General features: G+C 43.3%; 2 protein-coding genes across 3 annotated transcripts; one reads left to right on the top strand and one right to left on the bottom strand.

The window, feature by feature from the left end:
• Positions 1-3,423, top strand: mbd4 (methyl-CpG binding domain protein 4). 2 transcript variants are annotated; one of them, XM_077003120.1, is made up of 8 exons: positions 1-203; positions 507-652; positions 1,050-1,567; positions 1,729-1,788; positions 1,973-2,107; positions 2,430-2,579; positions 3,078-3,181; positions 3,310-3,423. In XM_077003120.1, exons 2-8 carry the CDS (start codon positions 540-542, stop codon positions 3,382-3,384), a joined length of 1,155 nt encoding a protein of 384 aa, XP_076859235.1. In that variant the 5' UTR covers positions 1-203; positions 507-539; the 3' UTR covers positions 3,385-3,423. The 2 variants fall into 2 exon arrangements, with proteins under 2 accessions (XP_076859235.1, XP_076859236.1); XM_077003121.1 differs by lacking the exon at positions 2,430-2,579.
• A 655-nt stretch (positions 3,424-4,078) lies between these two features.
• Positions 4,079-13,978, bottom strand: creld1b (CRELD disulfide isomerase 1b). The gene is made up of 11 exons (XM_077003119.1): positions 13,835-13,978; positions 12,638-12,862; positions 11,546-11,628; positions 10,422-10,532; positions 10,230-10,321; positions 9,120-9,299; positions 8,875-8,970; positions 6,827-6,910; positions 6,510-6,605; positions 6,250-6,390; positions 4,079-5,860 (listed from the first exon to the last, which is right to left on the bottom strand). Exons 2-11 carry the CDS (start codon positions 12,752-12,754, stop codon positions 5,640-5,642), a joined length of 1,221 nt encoding a protein of 406 aa, XP_076859234.1. The 5' UTR covers positions 12,755-12,862; positions 13,835-13,978; the 3' UTR covers positions 4,079-5,639.
• Positions 13,979-14,124: the final 146 nt, after the last annotated feature.

The raw sequence follows: 14,124 nt of genomic DNA, 5'->3' as shown, positions 1-14,124 counted from the left end.
TTAACGTGCCAAGAAGGAGAATCATACCTTGGCCTAAATAAGCTTATTTCGCCTCATTCAAATATTAGGGAAAACTGTTGGGAGTTTGGAAACAATGGTGCATTATTTATATATATAATGGTGCATATTTGTACATAACAAATATGGAATAAAGCGTGAAAAGTGTGAAACTCATATGTAGCTTTCGCGGGAATTCAACTCATGTAAGTCCATAAGAAGGAAGTCAGGTTGAGCTCTGTGTTATATGTGGTTGTGTATCTTATAAACTACATGTTTAACATAATATATGTTAATAAAACATATATTATGGTATATAATGGGCTTTGTAATTCGTGTATGAAACCAGATGTATCAAATGGAGATTGAACGGTTTTGAACAGTTCAAAATGCATACAGGAATCAGGCTTTGACAGAATTTGAGGCCTTTTTATTTATTATGACAACATATATATATTTAAAAATCCAACATTTTACTAACGACTGTCTATAATGTATTCCCTATATAGCAGTGACTGGATCAACAGCCTGAGGAGCAGGTGATGTCTGTCACCCCAGAGGGCCTCATCACATTGCTGCCCCCAGGCTGGAGGAGAGAGACCAAGCAACGAAAACAAGGCAAGACAGCAGGAAAAACAGACACATATATCGTTAGGTGAGTGATAATATACGCCGCTCCCTTGTTTGATTGCATCGTTTTCTCAGAAAATGCTTCATGATTCATGTTGTCATGTCATGCAGTATTGGTACTTTAATGTAAATCCCATACATAATAAGGCTTTAAACTTTCTACAATAACCAAATTTTCATTCTTTATATATTTGGATATACAGTAAAGCTGGGGGCATATAACGGTAATGATTATAATCTTTCCATGGTGATAATTATTGTTGGTGCGATATATATTATATGACCTATTATCAGGGCCTAATAAATGATATGATTGTTTCATGTGCAGTAATGTCTGTATTATCACTGTTGGTGCCTGTTGTAAGGCTTGGACTTTTTTTGTAAATAAAAAAAGTGGAAAATAAGTTTTGCTGCCTTTGAAGTCCTCAGGGCAAGCGCTTCAGGTCCACATCAGCTCTCCTGAGCCACCTCCTCTCTGAGGGGAGCACTGAGACGGGCTCCTTGGGCTTCAACACCCCCGAGAGCGACCTCAGAGTCTCCCAGCAGCACGGGGGACAAACGCCCAGGCAGAGAAGGGCACCGCGGGCAAAGAAATGTGCAGAAACACCCCACGGAGAGCCAGCTGTGAGAACGAGGGCAAAGAGACGGGCGGAGACGGAGAGGGTGGAGCACGATGACGAAAGCAGGGTGAGAGGAGGAGGAGGAGGAGAGGATGAAGAACAGCGGAAGGCCCCCGTGAGTGCGAGTGTGGAGTCGGCCAGTGGAGCTGCGCTGGTGGCAAACACACAAGCCGCGGTGCCCACCGTACAAGTACAGACAGCGTCGGGTAGTGACAGAGAGGACGAATGTGGCGGGGAGGATAATGAAGGAGGAAACGAAGTGAGACCGAGTGAAGCGGCCACTAGAGGGAGCTGTTCCCCTCTTAGAAACACACAAAGCGGTTCGTTCTACCACCACATGCTGGCTGTTGACCATATCAATACATTATATACTCCATAAAAAGTGCCCAACATCGATAGTCACCTAAAATAATGCTTGGTTTAACTGAATCTTTGTGGTCATTGTTTCATGCTGTTTAATTCACCATTATTTTTGTTACAGGCACAAGATTATTAGCAGAGAAACGCCGAACCAGTCCATATTTCAGCAGAAAGAATGATGGTACGTAACTCTAAATGTCAGAATTTCTGACACTTTCAAGTCTGTCATGAATGTTCTCTGAAAAACATTCAGCTGGTAAGTCCAAAACAGGGTAACGTTCTGGAACATTCCAAGGCCAAGATTCATCCAGGATCTCATCTGTCTTTTTCTGATTCCCTCATCTTCTCTCTACACTTCCCCCCAGGTCTCAGTCCTCCAAAGCGTAAAGCACTCAGAAAATGGACGCCCCCTCGTTCACCGTTCAAGCTGGTTCAAGAAACCCTGTTTCACGACCCCTGGAAGCTTCTAGTGGCCACCATCTTCCTCAACAAGACCAGTGGTACACATCAACCGTGTTTTCTAACCAGAATTACACAGTAACATTACATTAGATTAACACTAAGATTTCAGAGATTTAATGGGCTCAGCCATAGCCACTTGCAAATAATTATACACTAATAATAATATAATAAAATAATAATACAGTGCACAGACGAGGTCGTGCAAACCAGTGTAGTGGTCACCGTCTGCTGTTTGTCTGTTCACACCTTAATCACATCAGGTGAGTCAGGTGTGGAAATGCCACAGGGAGAACCGCTTCGGTGTGTGTTGCCAGCGCATCTGTGTTTATGTAACGTGTGGATGCGGGTTTGGGTGTGTAGGCAAGCTGGCAATACCAACGCTGTGGCGGTTCTTTGAGCGCTACCCGTCTGCTGACGTGACGCGGGCGAGCGACTGGAAGACACTGGCTGATCTTCTGCGACCTCTCGGGCTCCACGCCTTACGGGCCAGAACGCTCATCCGCTTCTCTGGTTAGCGTCTTCTAATGTGATTGGCTGATTCATGGGCCAGTTATAATGTCAAGCTCTTCAGATGACTGACGTGTGAAAGATCCCTTAACTACGCAGTGCGTGTTTGTGGGAAAAGATCAGAGTTAGTGGAGAACAGTTTGAGAAGGAGACCAGCTGACCTTTGTTCTTATATAATCCTATAGCATATCACAGTACAATATTAAAATTGACATTTTGTTTTTTCAAATAGTTATCATTGTCAAAATCACAATTACATTTTCCTCTTCCACCACAATATTTAGAAGTTATTTAGTTTCTATTTCAAAATTTAGGCTGAAGGAATTACTGAGTCAGGCTTTTCTCAAGTATAACTGTAATAGATTTAGACTCATTTGAACCAACTAGACTACACACTGGTTTGAATATACACCCCTACACACTCATAATCAAAGTAATTACAGACCTCTTCTAATGGTCCTATGGTTCTTACACTGCCCCTTCCATGTGTCTGTTGTCCAGATGAGTTCCTCACCAAATCATGGAGATATCCCATCGAGTTACACGGCATCGGCAAATACGGCAATGACTCCTACCGTATTTTCTGTGTGGAGGAGTGGAGAGAGGTAGGACCTTAGCACACACTTACAGTACCCACAAATACAAGCAGAGACAAATACAGAAACAGATAAGAACTGGACACGTGGTCACTGGACACGTGGTCAATCGGTGTGCGTCCTCTCGTCTTCGCCAGGTCACCCCAGAGGACCACAAACTGAACGACTATCACGCTTGGCTGTGGGAGAACCACGAACGATTGGGGATGTGACATGTTTAAAATAAAGTTTTATGATTTTATAAATAATAATCACACATTGTCGATGTTTCTGTGCTCTGAGGGGACATTCCCTGACCTTTGGGGTGATTCGTTATGCAAGTGCAGTCTGCTGATAAAATGGACTGAAATCTCTAAAATATGCCTGAATTCTCCTTCAATGAAAAGGACTTGTCTTAAATTTATAAATCGGTGACAATTTTGAAATTCTACAGGAAACGTTTCCTGTCACCTTCTTTGAACATAAACATGTCAATTATAAGAATGTGAACGTTTCCAGTACTGAGGCACATCATCCCTAAGCTGTCAATCCTCGAGAATTTCAGTGTAGATTAAATGTGTATCCTGGTGCATAACTGGGAGTATTTTACTAGTAATATTTACATATTGCTTCAGACTGAAGGTCACAAACTGCTAGCGTTAGCAGTTCTTGTCATGGGAACACTGAGCATCGAGTGTTTTCACACCTGCGTCAACTCATCAGGTTATCAGTGATCAGACAGGACAAAACACAGAAAGACAGGACAAAACACAAGAAGACACACAGGGTCTCTAGAACAGACACCTGCTGCTCCAGAATGCCTGTTAAACAAACCGTCCTACCTTTATATCTGCAGTTCAGATGGCACTTTGGAAGGTTTTTAAACTGCGCTACAGTGACTGATCTATAAATAAAAACACTGTTAAATCATTTAAATAGGCTTTATTGAAATTCTCTTTTCAGTGTCTTGACAAAGTGAATAAATCATTAGAACCTATTACATGGTTGGCAATATTGTAAAACAAAGCTCTTAATGTATGCGATACCAGGAGGTAGACTAGGACATTGATTTCAAGGACTGGCAAGCATCTTCACTTTAAGGCAAGTTAGTTTGACTGAAGTTGAACACAGCCCACCAACAAGCCCTCTCTCCAACATGGTACCACACAACTTCCCCAGAAGATGGTCATTGCTGTTGAGGTTGCTTACCATCTAAAGACACAAGACGTCATGCAGATCTTACCACCGTCACACGGGGAAATACACACAGTGTGGTAGACAAATCCAAATGATGAGAGTTCTGAGAAAGGAAACCGATCCTTTTTAATCACAATGTAGAACACGATGTCCATTTTTGGATGAAATCAAGCAATGCAAAGACACTCCGGGGGGGGGGGGGGGGGGGGTGACGTCCACACTACAGGTGCAGCTGCCTTGTACAATTCAGGCTTTGTGAATTTTCAGTGATACAGGCTTTTTGAGCACCCAAACAAACACAAACATTTAACACAAATGTAAAAATGCTATTAGATATGAGCTAAAAATGAATAAATATGTTTAAAAAACGAAGTGCAACGCAAGATCACTGTAAATAAAAGGATAAAAGGAAATAAGGGGAGTGTTTCTCTAGAACTAAAAAGTACACCAAGTTGTATATTATGATTGCTGATCTACTTCTTACTGCTTAAAAGAACAAAAATGAACAAAGATCTAAACATAATCAAATACATTTTATGCATTTAACTTCCTTTGCCTTAAGAGCTCATCTGTTCTTTGGGGTCTGTGGTCTTCGTCTGCAGTGGCGTCCACACACACATTCTTTAGTATCAGTCTGTACCTTCTGATATGCTCCAAAAAACAAACAAACAAAACCATTTACATGCCGTTTTTTGCTGGGCATTAATAGACAAAAGAAATGAACAAAATGTTTAAAGCTTTAATGTAATAGTGTATTTGGATTTGTTTTGGATCCAAATACACTATTACATTAAACATTTGTTTTGTTGGATTTGTTTTGGATTTTTGACCATTAAATGTAAAAATGGGGCAGGTTTTAGCTTTATGCAATTGCAGTGTTCTTATGAGGAAATAAAATTAACATATATTAATGTATTCTACTCTATTACAATTCAAGCTTCAGTGTGGTTTCTACATATCTTTAAGATGCTCATCTGGTCCAAGTTTATTAAAAATTCTTTATGTAAAGTCTCATAGTGAGCAGCAGAAAAACTGTGGAAACACAGAAATTAGCATAGTACAAACCATTAGCATAGTTACAAACCATTAGCATACTCCCAACTTTCACTAACCAGCCCTTGACACAGTTGCAGTACTAACAGTGACCCCTCCTCCAAAATCCCTGATTGGCTTGCATTCTTATAGCCACTCCTTTCAACCTCCCAGTCCTTCCCACTTCAAGTTTATGTTGCCCGATAGGCTTGCATTCCAGTTGCCCCGCCCTCTCTCTCATTCCTGAGCATCTGATTGGTTAACGTCCTTTAAGGATTCCATCCAGTATGCGGTCGCCTTTCTCCGAGAGCCAATAGCCTGCCATTGCAGCCACGCCCCCGATAAAGATGGCGGTAAACACCATGTCACCTTTAGCGGCTAGCGTAGCTAACGCACATATCACCACGCCAAAAAACATTTGTTGAAGGACCAACACTTCATCATCAGTCATATCATCAAATAAACCTTTATCTGGATCGGCTGTAGAGGAAAGAAAGAGAAAGGAAGGTCAATGGATGGAAAAGTTACCGAGTTTTATATTCATATATTATGTTTACATAACATTACTCAGTGTGGGATCATGAAAGGGTTCTGGAGACTACAAAGATATTTGATTTATTGCATCTTATGTAAGATTTGGGTTGTATAATTTAAGCCAAGACCTATGAAGGTCGGGTTATTTGATTCAGCATGTTCTTGTCTGCACATCCCATATTACCAGTGTCTGTCTGTACATCCCAGCTGACCAGACAGCAGGTATCATGACTAAATCCTTAATGTAGGCTTTTTGAAATTACATAACATGTCCCACTAACTTAAAGAGCAAGCATTAGGAAGTGTGTGTGTGTGTGTGTGTGTGTTGTCCTTACTAGGTGGGAGGTTCTCCACACAGATGCTGTCTCTACGTATGAAACCCTGTGCACACTCGCAGCGGAAGGAGCCCTCTTCGTTAACGCAGGCCTCGTTCAGGCCGGGACACGCAATCGATCTCTCCTTACACTCGTCCACATCTGGAGGGGGAGAGACACACAGACAGGGGGGGACGGGACAGACATGAAGTCCCATAGTCCCGAAGAGAGGGGTGGGGGGGTGGGGGGGTCCAGGAGGACGGGAGATGTGCGAGACTCACCGAGGCACTTGGCTCCGATGAGACGGTATCCTCGTGAACACTTCTTACAGCGAGCAGGTCCGTTTCCCATGCAGCCTACACACGCCTGGTCACAGCCTGCAATCAGGGGCGCAGTCAGGTGGCACATGAAAACACAGTCTCACGCCTGTTAGGTAGCGCGCGCATACACACACACACACACAAACACACACACACACACACACACACACACACACACACACACACACACACAGCCCCGTGGACACCTGTTTCCCATTCTGGGTGGTGCGTGTTCCATCTGTCCACCAGACGCACGCGGTTTCAAAAGCAGGACTGACCTCTGCATTCATACGAGCCGTCCGTGTTGAAGCAGAAAGTGTTGGAGGGGCAGCGTGCCAGCTCCGTGCCACACTCGTCTATATCTGCGACACAGACAGTGACTGTTACACACCACATCTCCACCCACAGAAGGGTTTGTTTACACACGCACGCACACACACTGCAGGAGTGCACCCTCTCACCCTGCGCACAGCTGGTGTCTGGCACTCTGAGTGACACGCTCTACCCAACAGAAACACCTCTCAATTTGCTTATCTGGAAAAGCAACTGGCAACAACTTGCATTGTCCTTATATTATCCTTTATATTGCAGTTTGAACTCAAGATCAAAGCATGGTGTCCATTGAAAGTGAATTTAGTCTTATTAATGAATTTAATGCTTCACATTACAATATTATAGTTATTATAGTTATAGACATTAAGCAGATTGTTAATTACTATGATTTGGTACAATTCTAAAGATAATAAACCAGGCACCCAGTATTTTAAAATAAAATAAGTTAACAAATGTCAATTATAAAACGGTTTCGGTTCCAAAACAGGATCAGAGCCACATTTGAAGAACATGAATACTAAACACCAGCTTTTTTTAAAACCCTGTAAAGCTGCTTTGCGACAACTTGAGTTGTTAAAAGCGCTATACAAATAAACTTTGATTGATTGATTGATTTTTCTTTCAATATATCCACCGCGGGATTGTCAATATTTCCCAAATACTAAGGTACTACAAATGTTTTAAAAACTTTTAAGCAGTAGGGAAGCTTCTAGAAAGACTGAGATATTGGAAATATAATGCATTTGCATGATGCATGAAAGTGATGATTCTTATATTGTCATGCAGTCACACTCAACGAACACTGAAGAACCTGCAGAAACAATTAAATGTTTAAAGAAGTAATTATAGTGACAAAATCATTTGGTTTTAAATGGTTTCCTTTTAGGTTACATTGTAGTGACTGGCATTTCTCCCAATGTTGTTTTGAAGTGTCTGACTTCCATTCAGAGGCAGTAGCTCATCAAACGGAGAGGACACCCGTCTGCACTGGCGTGCCCGGGCTTGCGTCCCGTCATGCGAGACAGCCAAGATCCACAGGCCAACTACAGTTCATCGCTTTATCAGATGGGCCATTGGCTCGTCATCAGTGACCAACGGTTAGCATCGTCGCCGTGGTACACGTGCGGGTCACGTTTCTGCAACGTCTCAGTCCGACCCCTCGGCCCCCGCTACCTGAAGCGTGAGACAACACGGCCCTAAGCTTCAATCTGGCTTATGCAAAACGCGGGAGTTCCGTTGAGGATTAATGTTTGTACTCTGATTTTAAGACAAGTGTCCTTACACACACACACACACACACACACACACACACACACACACACACACACTTAATCCGCATGTGTCCCCTGACGATGACGATGGTAACCGCTCGTCAGCGATTGTGGCCCATCTGATAAAATGACACATGGCTACTTGGCTACAATTAAGACCCACTTAGCCCAATTTTCCTGATATTCATAGGTGATGCCAATATTTTAGCTCTTGATACAGGTCATGTATAGAACTGGTCTCTTCATAGATTAGTTTTTTTTATGAAGCTCTTTATAAAAGCTTTGCATGCCACTTTATCTAACCAACAACACTACCTTGAATACAACATATTTATCAGACTCACGCTCAAGGCTGTTTCTTCTTCTGCAGGTTCCCAAAGTAAACAACTTATAATGCTTTTAAATTCAACATCTTCCTGGAACTGTTTACAGCAAAACTGTCCTTCAATAAATCTTGCATGCTTACAATCATATACATTCCTTCACATTTTTGAGTACACAATAAAGGGCATACTCAGTGCAGAGACCACGCCCCCTTTTTTGACCCTCTTTTCAGATGTTTCAGTGGCCCTTCTTTTAATAACCTTGTTTTAATGAATGACTCCCAGCCAATCACCACGCAGGTCTTGCTGCCGAGGTCCAGCGTGCTCTGAATCGCCTGTCCCTCACGGCCCTTCAACGGGGTTCAGTTTAAGACTGGTGGCCAGCACCACAGAACTCACCCACACACTTGTTGTCGTGGAGAAGCCAACCGGGCTTGCAGTCCAGACACTTGTAGTCTTGTGGCCCAGTGCACTTTTTACAGGAATGATAGCAGGCTGTAGGCACGCGCACACACACACACACACACGGTTTTAAGAACAATATTTCTTAGAATTAAGGCTTTCTTGTGGAAAACGGAGAAAAATTATTATGGAGAAAAAGAAATACAGGATGTGCAGGTAGTGATTGGCTGGCTCCTGGTCACCTGAGCAGGGTGGCTGCGTGTGATTGGAGCTTTTCTCCCGGTAGTATCCATCCGCGCAGTTCTGGCAGAGCGGGCCCGAGTATCCCGGGTCACACACACACTCCCCATCTCCAAACCGCGTGCCCTCACCCTCACAGCGGCCCAGGCCCCCGCACACCCCACCGGGACCCGACGGACACTCTGGAAAAGCAGGAGGGCAGAGAGAGCTGGACAACCACCTCCAGACGTATAGGGACTCTCTACATTTGTAAACATGTATGTGATCCTTTGAGAAGTGCTCCTGACAGCACGCCGCCCGTCCTATATGGGTGATGAAGTGTGAAAGGGGAGACGCACACCTCGCGTGCAGGACGCACAAACGTGCCCCTGCGTGCGCTCATAAACACGATCACAAACACCACGGCCCTTTTTCCCCCTGTTCCACACCCCCACATCACACGCACTTCCTTCTAACAGGCGTACAAGAAGTTTTCTTCAAAGTCCTGAGCAAACAGGAATTGCTGGGCACAAAACTAATTATTTACAGAGTCGTTCTGTCTTTGTTCAATATATGAAATATTCATGTGTCAATATGATGGAGCTGATGAGGAAATTCGCAGATTCACAGAGACAGTGAAGGAAGATCAAAATGACACTGAAAACATACAGAACCATGAGCAGAGATGCATTACTTTTGGAAATTTCCCTAGTCAAACTTTTTTTTTTCATGTACGTTTTTGGACGGTTACACACAGCTTGTCAGTTGTCCCTTCAAAAGTCCCCGCCCTTACATAGGGAACAAAAATTAGTCAAATCAAAGAATTTTTATGGTTCCTTTTATAACAGCCATTTTCACAAAGCATCTTTACACGTCTGAGTGTAAGCACCCAGTGTCCAAGCCAAAGGAAACAGCATTAAGGAAAAAAAAAACCCTAGAGCACAAGGACGAAACCTTGAGAGGAACCAGGACTCAAAACGGAGACCTGTCCTCTTCTGGTCAGCAACAGTTACACAGCTGGAGACTTTCACCTGCTCTTAATACTTTTGACATACATTAACTGGACTTTTAAAACCCCAGGTTGTAATATCTGATGTCAATCAGACCAGTCTGATCTTAGTGGTTAGCCGTACCTGCGCACTCTGGTCCGAAACGTCCAGGGAGACAGCACAGTCGCAGTTCTTCGATGCACAACCATTCAAACAGGTCCGGCGCCTCCTGCTGCCTGCAAGAAGAAATGATCGTCAATGTCACAACCACCCAGCCACCATCCACGTCCGGTCTATGACCACGTATGGGTCCTACAGCCCAAGGGCCGTACGTACCTGTGGAACCACCAAGTCTCCACCTGGTCCTCTATCTGCTCCAGCAGCTTGTTGCATTCAAAGTCTGATTTCTCGCACGCCGTCTCCACAATTTCCAGCAGACGTGTCTCACTGTGTTCCGGCGCACAGAAAAAGCGTCAAAATGGCGCCTGCCTGAAGTAAAACCTTTGAGCGTTTCATCAGTTTAAGCTTTTGTTTCACACTTGATTTCAGGCCACAGCCAGAGCAGATACACAGGTTCAGCTTAAGAGGGAGACACATTTAAAGGCGAACAACTAGCCTAACTGCTACTGCCCGTCACTGGGCCAAACCGAAGTCCCGGAACAGTCCATGAGTCCTGTCGTTTTCAAGCAAAGGTCAACACAAACCTGCTCACTTTCAGATCGGCTGCCAACTACGAAGCTTGAAGTTCACTCAACAGCCATTAGGCATACGAGGTGATTCTGGCAACAGTCCATGACAGCCATGTTTGTGTGACAAACTGGGAGACATGTTTGTCAATCAAAGGGGACTACTGTCTCGTAAATGGTCCTGATCACTCATAAATGATTCAGACGTTGCATCCAGATGGCATAGCCATCTGGAGATAAAGACCAGGCATTTGAGACATGACGAGACACGAATCACCCCCTAACAAATGTATTCATCGTAATTTTTTTTTCATGCACCCCCCACCTCCCACCACAAACACACACACATCCTATACAAAACCTCAAAGAAACAACTTCTTGGCATACACCTCACTGCACACTCTTGGAAGGCTGCCAGGGAAATCATTTTGACATGAAACTGTAGACGTTCATAGGCACACGGATTCACAAAACGTATTGGCAAATTGCCAGCATTATCCTAATCTTTGTAAGATATGGTTAATGACTATGAACAAACAATTTGACACATTTAAAGGTACCCAGAACACAGTGATGGAAGCTTAAAAGAAGATGCTAACTATCTACTAACTCGCTTCTATTACCAGTGAATTTGGAACTAAATGGTTTTCCATTCAGAGAACTGCACTAAAATGATTCTAGGAGGTAATGGACCATTAACTACAAATATTATTGAGATTGTTGAAACCCACCAGAATATTCCCGTGAATGAGGTTCTCTCACCTCACCCCTCACCTGCGAGCGTATTTGGCTAACTTCTCCTCCTCCCAAGCTGTGTTTCCACCACCAAAGTTTTTATTAGCAGTTCGTTCCAGACCCTGGAACAAATCCATTATCCACAAGTGTTACAAACTTTACATCCATGTAACATTATCCACTTGTGTTACAATCCTTACATCTATGTAACATTATCCACGTGTTACAATCCTTACATCTATGTAACATTATCAACGTGTGTTACAATCCTTACATCTATGTAACATTATCAACGTGTGTTACAATCCTTACATCTATGTAACATTATCAACGTGTGTTACAATCCTTACATCTATGTAACATTATCTACATGTGTGTTACAATCCTTACATCTATGTAACATTATCCACGTGTGTTACAATCCTTACATCTATGTAACATTATCCACGTGTGTTACAATCCTGACATCTATGTAACATTATCCACGTGTGTTACAATCCTTACATATATGTAACATTATCCACATGTATTACAATCCTTACATCGATGTAACATTATCCACGTGTTACAATCCTTACATCTATGTAACATTATCCATGTATGTTACAATCCTTACATCGATGTAACATTATCTACATGTGTTACAATCCTTATATCTATGTAACATTATTCATGTGTGTTACAATCCTTACATCGATGTAACATTATTCATATGTGTTACAATCCTTACATCTATGTAACACAAATCTTATACATAACACGGTCAGCAAAGCAACACATGGTACCTCCAAAATGCCCTGAACATCCAAGAGCCAAAACCTAAGCCTAAGTGAATAGAAAAATAAATCCCGCACTCTCTAAGTCCTCTTATAAGAAACTGGAGCAGGGCAGATGCATGTAGAGTAAAATGCTTTTGACTCTGTTGGTTTGAACATTTGGCTTGTTCATTCATTCCTTTGTTCAAATATCGAGCTATGACAACATTTAAACCACCACAAGCAAAGTTTTTACAGGATTTCTGCACTTATATCACAGTTCCACATCTTGATCTGAAGTCAAATGGACCGTAAATGACAGGGGGAAAAATGGTCCATGTCAGCTCAGAACTTCAACACACACAGACATACACACCTTGATGAAGCTCTCGGTGAGTTTGCGACAGGTCTGGCAGGGTGCAGTCTGCACAGTTACCATGGAGAGGATGGACAGCAGTACCAGAGCAGGAAGCAGTGGCCACGAGAAGCACATGATGTCCAACACAGCCAGGAACGGTAGAGAAGCCGTCTTCAACTAGACACGTGCACGGAGACCAACTTCACAAGCCCTTTCCCCAAGATCCAGTCCCTGGGTGCCACTCTGAATTATACAAACGAAAGGTCGGGCCTTTTTTTTTTTTAGCTGTGACAATTCTAGGTTCAGCGCATGGAGGTCAACACATGTATATATTAGCAAGTTATTACAAATTTCACATGGACCACGTTCCTTGTCTCTTTTCTGATTTTAAAGTTGCGTTTGTTACGTTTTGGTTTAATTATACGGGATGTCATATCCTATGGCAAAAGACTAGTTTAGAACATATTTAAATCCACAGTGCTCACACGGGAAGCTCTTCAAAGCAGGTTCCAAACTACCTTTCTTTGTGTAGACGGCACCATTTATTGAAGTTCTTCATGCAGAATCACTATGATAAATTCAAAAGGCAAACTACGTATATATACATATACATATATATATATATATATATATATATATATATATATAGAGAGAGAGAGAGAGAGAGAGAGAGAGAGAGAGAGAGAGAGAGAGAGAGAGGGAGGGGGGAGAGAGAGAGGGAGAGAGATAGAGGGGGGAGGAGAGAGAGAGAGATAGAGGGGGGAGGAGAGAGAGAAAGAGAGAGAGAGATTATACATGGCCTACATTGCTACATCTTTAGCTAGCTGGGTGTCTGTATAAACACCCACACCTGCGGAAGACGCGAGTGCTGCTGATGCTGGACGTTTGATTTCAGAGGTAGCGGAGAAACACCCGCAGTGCTGCTGGTACATGAACCATTACAGCTGCAGGACCCACACCAGGCTAACGGGGTCCGGAGCCAACCAGCTACGTACCGGGACCACGGGCGGTGTGGTGCAGCCACGCAGCTGTAATGCAGCTGTAATACAGCCCACCGTGCCCGGCGACCCACAGCACCACACGGACCCCAGCAACCCCACCACCACAGCGGGACCGGCTGCGGTCCGCTCGGGCTCACACTCGCCCCGTGTAGCGACCCGGCTAGCGGGGCTGGGTAGATGCAACCGAACCGCATCCTTTACACTACATACTTACGGTGTTTCGAGTCCCTTTGTCACCGAATCTCTTATATTAGGCGCAGATTTGTTTCCCATTAAAATGAACCGTTTGTGTTACAGTAACTGACTCGCTCGTCCCAGTTAATGTTCTCCCTCTATTTCTAGTTCATTCTGTGTGCGCTACAGCGATATCATAATAATACCGCCCACCGGCATAACCAACCAATCATTACCAAGAACGATTAATTTTAACCAATCACAAAGCGCCATGCTTTAAAGTATAAGGTGGGGCTCTTTTATAGCGTTGGTAATAATATAATTGCTCAT

This window comes from Brachyhypopomus gauderio, chromosome 4, assembly GCF_052324685.1.
Source record: "Brachyhypopomus gauderio isolate BG-103 chromosome 4, BGAUD_0.2, whole genome shotgun sequence".
In the NCBI taxonomy this organism is placed as follows: Eukaryota; Metazoa; Chordata; class Actinopteri; order Gymnotiformes; family Hypopomidae; genus Brachyhypopomus; species Brachyhypopomus gauderio.
Note: the sequence above shows the minus strand (reverse complement) of the source record. Positions and strands in the feature narration are given on the sequence as shown.

Bases quoted from the DNA above. Each gene is read 5' to 3' on its own strand.
- mbd4 (XM_077003120.1), top strand. From the start codon at position 540: ATGTCTGTCACCCCAGAGGGCCTCATCACATTGCTGCCCCCAGGCTGG. The intron at 653-1,049 runs GTGAGTGATAAT...CTGCCTTTGAAG, and splicing joins ACAGACACATATATCGTTAG to TCCTCAGGGCAAGCGCTTCA. The intron at 2,580-3,077 runs GTTAGCGTCTTC...TCTGTTGTCCAG, and splicing joins AACGCTCATCCGCTTCTCTG to ATGAGTTCCTCACCAAATCA.
- creld1b (XM_077003119.1), bottom strand. From the start codon at position 12,754: ATGTGCTTCTCGTGGCCACTGCTTCCTGCTCTGGTACTGCTGTCCATC. The intron at 8,971-9,119 runs GTGACCAGGAGC...GCGTGCCTACAG, and splicing joins CACGCAGCCACCCTGCTCAG to CCTGCTATCATTCCTGTAAA. The intron at 5,861-6,249 runs GTAAGGACAACA...TTTCCTCTACAG, and splicing joins TGTGGAGAACCTCCCACCTA to CCGATCCAGATAAAGGTTTA.